At 50.3% G+C, this 11919-nt stretch overlaps 1 protein-coding gene across 1 annotated transcript in view; it reads right to left on the bottom strand.

Moving 5' to 3' along the window:
* Positions 1 to 3198, bottom strand: part of LMAN2 (lectin, mannose binding 2) — a 24236-nt gene extending 21038 nt beyond the window's left edge. Inside the window, exons 1-2 of the mRNA XM_017896063.1 lie at positions 2771 to 3198; positions 2492 to 2610 (exon numbers count right to left, since the gene is read on the bottom strand). Coding sequence (XP_017751552.1) covers positions 2492 to 2610; positions 2771 to 2966 — 315 coding nt within the window. The 5' untranslated portion in view covers positions 2967 to 3198. The remainder of the gene's footprint in view (positions 1 to 2491; positions 2611 to 2770) is intronic.
* Positions 3199 to 11919: the final 8721 nt, after the last annotated feature.

Below are 11919 nucleotides of genomic sequence, written 5' to 3'. Positions count from 1 at the left end.
AGGCAGGTACATCACTTGAGGTCAGGAGCTCAAGACCAGCCTGGCCAACGTAGTGAAACCCCGTCTCTACTAAAAATACAAACACTAGCTGGGCATGGTGGTGCACACATGTAATTCCAGCTACTCAGGGGGCTGAGGCAGAAGAATCACTTGAACCAGGGAGGCAGAGGTTGCAGTGAGCTGAGACTGCGCCACTGCACTCCAGCCTGAATGATAGAACAAGACTCCCGTCTCAAAAAAAAAAAAAAAAAAGGGGATATCAAATTGCAATATTTAGATTCCATTGAATGCTTAAAATACTGAACAGTTTCATTTTAAAATGTCAATATTTAAAATATGCTGTCATCCTTTGCAAATACTTAAACCTAATGACAATTTTGATGCCACTTTTAAAAGTTTGCTACAACAGAAAAAAAAGCTTAAAGACTACTGCCGCAGCCTCTGCACAAGACCCCCAAAAGGATAGGGCCTGAGCAGCCTCCCCAGGTCCTGTGCTGCAGCCACCAGGCACTTAAGATTTCTAGTCACCTCTGAGCCACTCCTTCATCTAGACCACCCCACCCCCGCACCATAGCAGGAGCTATCTTATGGCTGCTCGGAAGACAGCAGGTGTTCAGGGAATGTTTGCCTGAGTGCAGGCCTCTCCCAGATGGAGTGAATGAAGGAGATAAAAAAGGGAAAAGTTGAGGAAGCATCTCTCCAGCTCATTAAAGGAAGAGGCAGTTCTTGGGAAACACTGAACAGAAATTTCTGATTTCCAAGCAATTTCTTTCGGGAATTTACAGGAAGCACTCCAAATGTTTCAAGAATATCAGCAGAGTCAAACAGAAAGGTGGAGGAAGGCAAAACAATTGTATTCCAGACTGAAAATTTGATGAAAGCAAGTGCAGAAGCCTCTCAGTCCTGTGACATCTCAAGCCACTGATGATGCTAACCATCAGCTATCTACAACCAAAATTTAAGCCACTGTCTTAGATGTGTCTTTTACTTGTGGCTAATCCTGATTTCTACAGTTCCAGTACTATTTGCACCTTGCTTCAAAAAAAAAATAATAATGCTATACTGAACTCATTTCCATGAAAAATATAAGGCTGCATTATCATTTCTTTAAAATATCTGAAAGCCCTAAGACAGAATAATGTGACAGAATGTGACTCGGGGTAGACAGGATGGTTAATGAAGAAGTGTCTGCGTGGGTGGCACTTGAATTGAGACTTAACAGATGAGAAAAAACCAAGCGGGCATGAGGAGCCAGGAGGCAGTGTCCCAGACAGAGGGAACAACAGGTGCACAGGTCCTGAGGCAAGAAGGCAGCCAGGGAGGCTGGAACAAAATTAACAGAGAGAACTGACTGGAGATGCACCAGCAGCCAGATTGTGCAGACATAATGCATGCTTACCCCTTCACAGGGGACTCCAGGCTCTGAGGATCAGAGTGAAAGCTGAAGAAAGTATTCCCAGATGCCACTAACAGCAGTGTGGAGGCTCGGGGCAGGAAGGAGAGGAGGAGATGAGGGGACGGGCAGACCAGGCAACACAAAGACAGTGTGGGTTCCCAGAACTAAACAAGAAAGTCAACCACCAGGGACCAGGGAGCACGGTGATGGAGAAAAATAGAACACTGGCCAACAGCTTAAGCCATGGGAAGGGTTGAGATCAGGCAAGCTGGGGCAGGAGCAGGTCCCGCTCCAAGCTGTAACCCAGCCCCAAATTCTTCTTCTTTCCCCTTTTTCTTCACCTTGACTGCCTCAGTGTGGAGTCTGTGTAGCAGCTGTCATTGGCCACTGCTCACATATTCCATACTACATACTGTGGGGCAAAGGTCACAGGCACTAAAACTGCCCACAGGTCCAGTCCCTCCACGCTACTGATGACAAGACCCTCAACCAAGCACTGGAAAAGGGGTTCTAAGGGGTTCCTCCACTGTCCAGGTGGAGAGTCAAGTACATCGAGTGAACTGCTGGGCTGAGATCAGACAAATCAGAGTTTAAATACTGTTTATGTCATTTGCTAGCTGTGTTATTTTTGTACAGTTATGGAAGTCATCTATTTCAAACAACTTGTTTGAAAATTAAATGCAATAAGGCATGGCAAGGTCTGTGCCTAACACACAGCAAAACACCCAATAAAGATCCAGTTCGCTCGGTTCTTCCCACTACTGAGGGGGTTCAAGTCAGACAGCCTGACAGTTCCACTACTTTCTGGCTATGTAACTTTGGGTAAGACACTTTCAAACCTGAGTCTTAGCTTCTTAGTGGGTAAAATGGAGATAACATTACTCATCTCGCATGGCTTTTAAAGGAAATGAGAAGGATGAAAATTGTCAAGCTCAGCTCCCAACACATAGTAAGTACACAATACCCATCGCCTCTCATTATTGGTGGGTGTGACCAAGATGAGGAAAAGGCCAGGGACAGAGGTGCAAACCTACAAACCAAGCTCGGGTCTCTGCTGTTTGGGAGGCAGGGCCTATCCTCTTGAGAACCACTCACCTGGTGGTTCCAGATAGAGCCCTCTTTGCTGCGCTCGTCCGGGGTCAGACGTACGTACTGGCTCGTGAGCATAGTACTGCCCTGGAAGTCCCAGAGGGGCATAGAGCTGGAACCGACCCCTGTGGGAAGAGACAGGTGCTAAGAGGCCACCCCAGGACTGACCTCGCCAGAGGCAGGAGACCCACAGAGGTGCTCTGCTCAGGAGAAACGGCACGCCTTCCCCCAGCCCTGTTCGGCCTCGCCCTCACCCTTCACTCATTCCCACCCCAAGGGCTTCACCTTGGTAGGGCTTAATAAGCGAATGCTCCCGCTTGAGATGTTCACTGTTGCCGTCAGTTATATCCGCAGTCACAGACCCCAGCAACAAAAGAAGAAAGAGAGGTGTAGTGGGGCCAGGGCCGGGACCGGGAAGCCCAGGCCTTCCCAGGCACCGCCGGCCCCAGCCCCAAAGGCAAATCCAGCCTTCCGCCGCCATTCTCCTCTCCTCTCGGCCACTTCCGCCCTAGAAGTTCCGCCTTCCGGGTGTCCCATCTAATGGCCTCCGGCCGGAAGCGCTTCAACTTCAGTGTCACCAGGGAGTCAAAAAGCAAAGCCGGCGTAGCAGAGGGGGCGGCAGCTGCATTGGTCGGGCAGCCTCTCATCCTGGTTGAGTGCAGTTCCATCTCCTTAGAGGCTCCAAGGCACAGGCCGGCCAGCCCCAGCAATGGGTTCTTACCAGCAATGGGTTCTTACCAGCGACAAGAGCTGTAACCACTCACGGAACAGCACGTTAGGCTTGCGAGCCAATGAGGAGCAGAGGGATGGTTGGAGCCGGCGGGAGCGCGAGGGCCGTCCGCGACTCGCGGCATGCTGGAATTTGTAGTTTTTATTGGTCGCTCTAATGGGCCTGATGCGGGAAGACTAGGATGTCCTGGGCTTTTGGCTGCAAGTTCAGTCTCTGGAATAACCTTTTCTAGTCCTGGAGAAAGGAGCTCTGAATTGAAGGCGGAGTCCTGAATTCCAGCTCTTGGCCTCCCCGGTGGCCCTGGGCAAGCCTTTAAGCAGTGCTTGCCATCAGGCGCCCCAGCTTCGTGCCTTTGGACACTCAGAATTCCCAGTTATTTGAGGGCCTCCACTACCGTCAACTCCTCAGGCCTAGTCGGGTTGAAGCAAGAGGAACAGACACAGATCCTGGCCTGGGACCCCAGTGATCACTGGATCATCCCTATGCAAAAGAGTGCAGTGCCCGGTACAGCAAGAAGCATCCGTGAAAGGCCCAGGAAAGCTGTGAATCAGAGGTCGAAAATGTCAGGCCTCTGAGCCCAAGCCAAGCCATCGCATCCCCTGTGACTTGCACGTATACGCCCAGATGGCCTGAAGTAACCGAAGAATCACGAAAGTGAAAATGCCCTGCCCCGCCTTACCTGATGACATTCCACCACAAAATAAGTGAAAATGGCCGGTCCTTGCCTTAAGCAATGACATTATCTTGTGCCTGGCTCATCCTGGCTCAAAAGCTCCCCACTGAGCACCTTGTGACTCCCACTCCTGCCCGCCAGAGAATAAGCCCCCTTTGACTGGCATTTTCCTTTACCTACCCAAATCCTATAAAACAGCCCCACACTTATCTCCCTTCGCTGACTCTCTTTTCGGACTCAGCCCGCCTGCACCCAGGTGATTAAAAAGCTTTATTGCTCACACAAAGCCTGTTTAGTGGTCTCTTCACACGGACGCTCATGACATTTTGGTGCCATGACTCGGATCTGGGGACCCCCCCCCTTGGGAAATCAATCCCCTGTCCTCCTGCTCTTTGCTCCGTGAGAAAGATCCACCTACGACCTCGGGTCCTCAGACCCACCAGCCCAAGGAACATCTCGCAAACATCTCACCAATATTAAATCGGGTAAGCGGCCCCTTTTTACTCTCTTCTCCAGCCTCTCTATCTCTCAACCTCTTTCTCCTTTCAATCTTGACACCACCCTTCAATCTCTCCCTTCTCTTAATTTCAGTTCCTTTCATTTTCTGGTAGAGACAAAGGAGACACGTTTTATCCGTGGACCCAAAATGCCGGCGCCTGTCACGGACTGGGGAAGGCAGCCTTCCCTTAGTGTTTAATCATTGCAGGGACGCCTCTCTGATTACTCACCCACGTTTCAGAGGTGTCTGACCACGCTGCAGGGACGCCTCCCTTGGTCCTTCACCCTTAGTGGCAAGCCCCGCTTTTCTGGGGGAGGGGCAAGCACCTCGACCCCCTTCTCTCCCTGTCTCTACCCCTTCTCTGTTTTCTGGGGGAGGGGCAAGCACCCCGACCCCTTCTCTCCCTGTCTCTACCCCTTCTCTGTTTTCTGGGGGAGGGGCAAGCACCCCGACCCCTTCTCTCCCTGTCTCTACCCCTTCTCTGTTTTCTGGGGGAGGGGCAAGCACCCCGACCCCTTCTCTCCCTGTCTCTACCCCTTCTCTGTTTTCTGGGGGAGGGGCAAGCACCCCGACCCCTTCTCTCCCTGTCTCTACCCCTTCTCTGTTTTCTGGGGGAGGGGCAAGCACCCCGACCCCTTCTCTCCCTGTCTCTACCCCTTCTCTGTTTTCTGGGGGAGGGGCAAGCACCCCGACCCCTTCTCTCCCTGTTTCTACCCTTTCTCTGCTTTTCTAGGGGAAGGGCAAGCATCCTGACCCCTTCTCTCCCTGCTTCTACCCCTTCTCTGCTTTTCAGGGGGAGGGGCAAGAACCCCAATCTCTTCTTTTTGCACCCCAACCTCTTCTTTTTGCACCCCAACCTCTTCTTTTTGCACCCCAACCTTTTTGCACCCCGATCTCTTATTTTTGTGCCCCAACCTCTTATTTTTGTGCCCCAATCCCTTATTTCCGCGTCCTGACCCCTTTCCCGCTTTTCTGGAGGGCAAGAACCCCCGAACTCCTTCTCTCTGTATCTCTACTCTTTCTTTTTTCTGGGCTTGCCTCCTTCACTATGGGCAACATTCCACCCTCCATTCCTCCTTCTTCTCCCTTAGCCTGTGTTCTCAAGAACTTAAAACCTCTTCAACTCACACCTGACCTAAAACCTAAATGCCTTATTTTCTTCTACGATGCCGCTTAACCCCAATACAAATTCAACAGTAGTTCCAAAGAGCCAGAAAATGGCACTTTCGATTTTTCCATCCTACAAGATCTAAATAATTCTTGTCCTAAAATGGGCAAACGGTCTGAGGTGCCTGACGTCCAGGCATTCTTTTACACGTCGGTCCCTCCCTAGTCTCTGTTCCCAATGCAACTCGTCCCAAATCTTCCTTCTTTCCTTCCTGCCTGTCCGCTCAGTCCCAACCCCAAGCGTGGCTGAGTCTTTCTTTTTTTTTTTTTGAGACGGAGTCTCGCTCTGTCGCCCAGGCTGGAGTGCAGTGGCCGGATCTCAGCTCACTGCAAGCTCCGCCTCCCGGGTCCACGCCATTCTCCTGCCTCAGCCTCCCGAGTAGCTGGGACTACAGGCGCCGCCATCTCGCCCGGCTAATTTTTTGTATTTTTTAAGTGGAGACGGGGTTTCACTGTGTTAGCCAGGATGGTCTCGACCTCCTGACCTTGTGATCCGCCCGCCTCGGCCTCCCAAAGTGCTGGGATTACAGGCTTGAGCCACCGCGCCCGGCCGAGTCTTTCTAATCATCCTTTTCTACAGACCCATCTGACCTCTCTGCCCTCCTCGCCAGGCCAAGCTAGGTCCCAATTCTTCCTCAGCCTCCGCTCCCCCACCCTATAATCCTTTTATCACCTGCCCTCCACACACCTGGTCTGGCTTACAGTTTTGTCCCGCGACTAGCCCTCCCCCGCCTGCCCAGCAATTTCCTCTTAAAAAAGTGGCTAGAGCTAAATAAAAGCATAGTCAAGGTTAATGTTCCTTTTTCTTTATCCGACCCCTCCTAAATCAGTTAGTGTTTAGGCTCTTTTTAATCAAATATAAAAACTTAGCCCAGGTCATGGCCTGTTTAGCAGCAACCCTGAGACACTTTTCAGCCCTAGACCCTGAAAGGTCAGAAGGCTGTCTTATTCTTAATATGCATTTTATTTTATTACCCAATCTGCTCCCGACATTAAATAAAGCTCCAAAAATTAAATTCCGGCCCTCAAACCCCACAACAGGACTTAATGAACCTCGCCTTCAAGGTGTACAGTAATAGAGTAGAGGCACCCAAGTAGCAACTTATTTCTGAGTTGCAATTCCTTGCCTCCACTGTGAGACAAACCCCAGCCACATCTCCAGCACACAACTCCAAACACCTGGGCCGCAGCTGCCAGGGGTTCCTCCAGAACCTCCTCCTCCAGGAGCTTGCTACAAGTGCAGGAAATCTGGCCAGTGGGCCAAGGAATGCCCACAGCCCGGGATTCCTCCTAAGCCGTGTCCCATCTGTGCGGGACCCCGCTGGAAACTGGACTGTCCAACTCGCCCGGCAGCCACTCCCAGAGCCCTGGAGCTCTGGCCCAAGGCTCTCTGACTGACTTCTTCCCACACCTTCTCGACTTAGCAGCTGAAGATTGATGCTGCCCCTTCACCTCAGAAGCTTCCTGGACTATCACAGACGCTTTGGGTAACCCTTACAGTGGAGGGTAAGTCCGTCCCCTTCTTAATCACTCCACATTACCTTCTTTTCAAGGGCCTGTTTCCCTTGCCTCCATAACTGTTGTGGGTATGGACGGCCAGGCTTCTAAACCTCTGAAAACTCCCCAACTCTGGTGCCAACTTGGACAACACTCTTTTATGCACTCCTTTTAGTTATCCCCACCTGCCCAGCTCCCTTATTAGGCCAAGACATTTTAACTAAATTATCTGCTTCCCTGACTATTCCTAGGCTACAGCCATACCTCATTGCTGCCTTTTCCCCCAGTTCAAAGCCTCCTTCACATCCTCCCTTAGTATTCCCCCACCTTAACCCACATCATGCATCCCTTACCATCTCATTAAAATTTAATCACGCTTACCCCACTCAACGCCAATATCCCATCCTGCAGCACACTTTAAAAGGATTAAAGCTTGTTATCACTCGCCTGCTACAGCATGGCCTTTTAAAGCCTGTAAACTCCCCTTGCAATTCCCCCATTTTACTGTCCTAAAACCAGACAAGGCTTACAGGTTAATTCAAGATCCGCACCTTATCAACCAAATTGTCTATCCACCCCATAGTGCCAAATCCATATACTCTCCTGTTCTCAATACCTCCTTCCACAACCCATTATTCTGTTCTGGATCTCAAACATACTTTCTTTACTATTCCTTTACACCCTTCATCCCAGCCTCTCTTCGCTTTCACTTGGACTGACCCTGACACCCATCAGACTCAGCAAATTACCTAGGCTGTACCGCTGCAAGGCTTCACAGACAGCCCCATTACTTCAGTCAAGCCCAAATTTCTTCCTCATCTGTTACCTATCTCGGCATAATTCTCATAAATACACACTTACTCTCCCTGCTGAGCGTGTCTGGCTAATCTCCCAAACCCCAGTCCCTTCTACAAAACAACAACTCCTTTCCTTCCTAGGCATGGTTAGTGCGGACAGAATTTTTACACAAGAGCCGGGACTGCGTCCTGTAGCCTTTCTGTCCAAACGACCTTACTGTTTTAGCCTAGCCCTCATGTCTGCGCNCCTCGGCCTCCCAAAGTGCTGGGATTACAGGCTTGAGCCACCGCGCCCGGCCGAGTCTTTCTAATCATCCTTTTCTACAGACCCATCTGACCTCTCTGCCCTCCTCGCCAGGCCAAGCTAGGTCCCAATTCTTCCTCAGCCTCCGCTCCCCACCCTATAATCCTTTTATCACCTGCCCTCCACACACCTGGTCTGGCTTACAGTTTTGTCCCGCGACTAGCCCTCCCCGCCTGCCCAGCAATTTCCTCTTAAAAAAGTGGCTAGAGCTAAATAAAAGCATAGTCAAGGTTAATGTTCCTTTTCTTTATCCGACCCCTCCTAAATCAGTTAGTGTTTAGGCTCTTTTCATCAAATATAAAAATCTTAGCCCAGTTCATGGCCTGTTTAGCAGCAACCCTGAGACGCTTTTCAGCCCTAGACTCTGAAAGGTCAGAAGGCCGTCTTATCCTTAATATGCATTTTATTTTATTACCCAATCTGCTCCCGACATTAAATAAAGCTCCAAAATTAAATTCCGGCCCTCAAACCCCACAACAGGACTTAATGAACCTCGCCTTCAAGGTGTACAGTAATAGAGTAGAGGCACCCAAGTAGCAACTTATTTCTGAGTTGCAATTCCTTGCCTCCACTGTGAGACAAACCCCAGCCACATCTCCAGCACACAACTCCAAACACCTGGGCCGCAGCTGCCAGGGGTTCCTCCAGAACCTCCTCCTCCAGGAGCTTGCTACAAGTGCAGGAAATCTGGCCAGTGGGCCAAGGAATGCCCACAGCCCGGGATTCCTCCTAAGCCGTGTCCCATCTGTGCGGGACCCCGCTGGAAACTGGACTGTCCAACTCGCCCGGCAGCCACTCCCAGAGCCCTGGAGCTCTGGCCCAAGGCTCTCTGACTGACTTCTTCCCACACCTTCTCGACTTAGCAGCTGAAGATTGATGCTGCCCCTTCACCTCAGAAGCTTCCTGGACTATCACAGACGCTTTGGGTAACCCTTACAGTGGAGGGTAAGTCCGTCCCCTTCTTAATCACTCCACATTACCTTCTTTTCAAGGGCCTGTTTCCCTTGCCTCCATAACTGTTGTGGGTATGGACGGCCAGGCTTCTGAACCTCTGAAAACTCCCCAACTCTGGTGCCAACTTGGACAACACTCTTTTATGCATTCCTTTTTAGTTATCCCCACCTGCCCAGCTCCCTTATTAGGCCAAGACATTTTAACTAAATTATCTGCTTCCCTGACTATTCCTAGGCTANTCCGTCTCAAAAAAAAAAAAAAAAAAAAGTCAGAATATGTACATTCACATTAGAAATCCAGACTTCCATCTGAGTGGGGTGACTCATGCCTGTAATCCTCGCACTTTGGGAGGCCAAGGCTGGCAGATTGAGCTCAGGAGTTTGAGACCAGCCTGGGCAACACGGTGAAACCCCATCTCTACTAAAATACAAAAGAAATTAGCAGGGCGTGGTGGCGGGTGCCTGTAGTCCCAGCTACTCGGGAGGCTGAGGCAGGAGAATTGCTTGAACCTGGAAGGCAGAGGTTGCAGTGAGCACAGATCGCGCCACTGCATTCCAGCCTGGGTGACAGAGCAAGACTCCGTCTCTACAAAAAAAAAAAGGTAGAAGAAGAAAGGAAATCCAGACTTCTGGTTTTTTACCCCCCCCAAAAAAGAAGCAAAAGATCTAGGCACACATTCCCACAACACAGCCATAGGCTGGAGCTGAATGGGACTGCCCCTCCACCAATGTCTTCCTCTTCTAAGCTGGTCCTCACCTGGCCACTCATTCACAGCACTTGCCTGGCCCCTCTAGACATCTGAATCAATGACCCCTGTTATAGATCACAGGGAGGGATGTTGGTTGCTTGTTCCTTTTAGAAACTGCCCTCTTGAATGAATGAACTTATTCAGGATTGAGTGCTGAATCTTTTCTTGGTCATATATTTTTAATTCACTTTTTTATTATTAAAGTCACACATTCCGGTCAGGCGTGGTGATTCACACCTGTAATCCCAGTACTTTGGGAGGCCGAAGTAGGCGGATCACTTGAGGCTAGGAGTTCGAGACCAGCCTGGCCAACATAGCGAAACCCCGTCTCTACAAAAAATTAGCTGGGTATGGTGGTGCACGCTTGTAATCCCAGCTACTCAGGAGGCTGAGGCACAAGCATCACTTGAAACGGGGAGGTGGAAGTTGGCAGTGAGCCAAGATCTTGCCACTGCACTCCAGCCTGGGTGACAGAGTGAGACTCTGTCTCAAAGAGGGGAAAAAATCACACATTCTTGTGATGTGTATGGAGAGAGAGAGAGAACAGACATACAAGACACAACAAGCCAGGCGTGGTGGCTCATGCCTGTAATCCTAGCACTTTGGGAGGCCAAGGCAGGTGGATCACTTGAGGTCAGGAGTTCAAGACTACCCTGGCCAACATGGTGAAACCCTGTCTCTACTAAAAATACAAAACAGCCGGCCATGGTGGCGGGCGCCTATAATCCCAGCTACTCAGGAGGCTGAGGCAGGAGAATCCCTCGAACCCAGGAGGCAAAGGTTGCAGTGAGCCAAAATCACACCACTGCACTCCAGCCTGGGCAACAAGAGTGAAACTCTGTCTCCAAAAAAAAAAAAAAAAAAAAACGCAACAAAAGTCTTCTGCCACTCCCCTCCCAAGGTGTGTCCCCTTCCAGAGATTTATCTGTACCCATACAGACAAAAACATGCACGTTCCATGAGGCCTCCATGGGGGCTGGGATTTTGTCAGCTATAGTCACTACTGAATCCCTGGCATCTAGAATAGTGCTTGACACATAGGAGGTGATTAATAAGTAATTGGTGAAAGAATGAATATTTGTTCTGGAACCTGAAATTGGGTCATGAAGAATGAATAGGAGTTTTCCAGGAAAGGTAAAGCCATTCTCAGCAGAGAGGAGAGGAGCTGCAATCTAGGGAGGGATGTGTGAGAGCAGATGAAATACAAGCAGTTTGGAATGGCTGAGAAGTCGGAGTTGGGGGCTGGGCAGGAGCTGAAGCCAAAACTCAAAGGGCCTTCAATTCCCAACTAAGGAACGTGGCCTTTTCCCAGAACTCAATGGGATATTTCTAAGCATGGGAGTGACCAGTGTGGATTCCTCTAGCTATGGTGAGGAAAAGAGATTGGAGTGGGGATAATAGGGAGACTGAATTCATCATGACTGGGGGAGAGAAGGTGAGGCCTAAGCCAAGGAGTTCTCCACAGAGAAGAAGGATCAGAAGTCCCAGCCAGAGACTAAATCGGGAACTGATGCCCTGTGGGCAGCCAGGAAGGGAGAAGTTGAGGATGGTGCTCTGTGGGTGGAGGTACTCCACCACTCTCATGGCATGGAGAAGACTAGATCAGGGCTAAGAGATGGGAAGAGCCAGGGTTAGCTGTGGTGAAGCTGTTGTCAGAGCTGGAACTGGCATCCTTGGTGGAGAGGCGGGAAGAGGTATCTCTGCAGGAAATTATGAACTTCAAAGGGGGTCCCAGACAGAGCCTGTGACTGGTCCTTTGGCAGGAAGAAGATGAGCTATTGGCATCTGTGGTGGCCAAAGCCCAGCTCCAGGCACCCCAAGCACACTCACAGCTTAGCAGATCTCTAAGAGGATGTATAGCCTTGGGCAACTCACTTCTCTCTGAGCCTCAGTTTCCTGATCTGTGAAATGGGAATAATAAGTGCCACTCACAAAGTGGTTGTGAGGACTTGGACTGTAAAGCCACCTAGGAAAACACCCAGATCCATGGCGCAGCAGACAGGAAGTCTTCACCCACATCACACACTCTACAAACCCCATAGACACACTGAAATAGTCACACACC

Source organism: Rhinopithecus bieti, unplaced genomic scaffold (assembly GCF_001698545.2).
Source record: "Rhinopithecus bieti isolate Rb0 unplaced genomic scaffold, ASM169854v2 scaffold_26546, whole genome shotgun sequence".
Classification (NCBI taxonomy): domain Eukaryota; kingdom Metazoa; phylum Chordata; class Mammalia; order Primates; family Cercopithecidae; genus Rhinopithecus; species Rhinopithecus bieti.
Note: the sequence above shows the minus strand (reverse complement) of the source record. Positions and strands in the feature narration are given on the sequence as shown.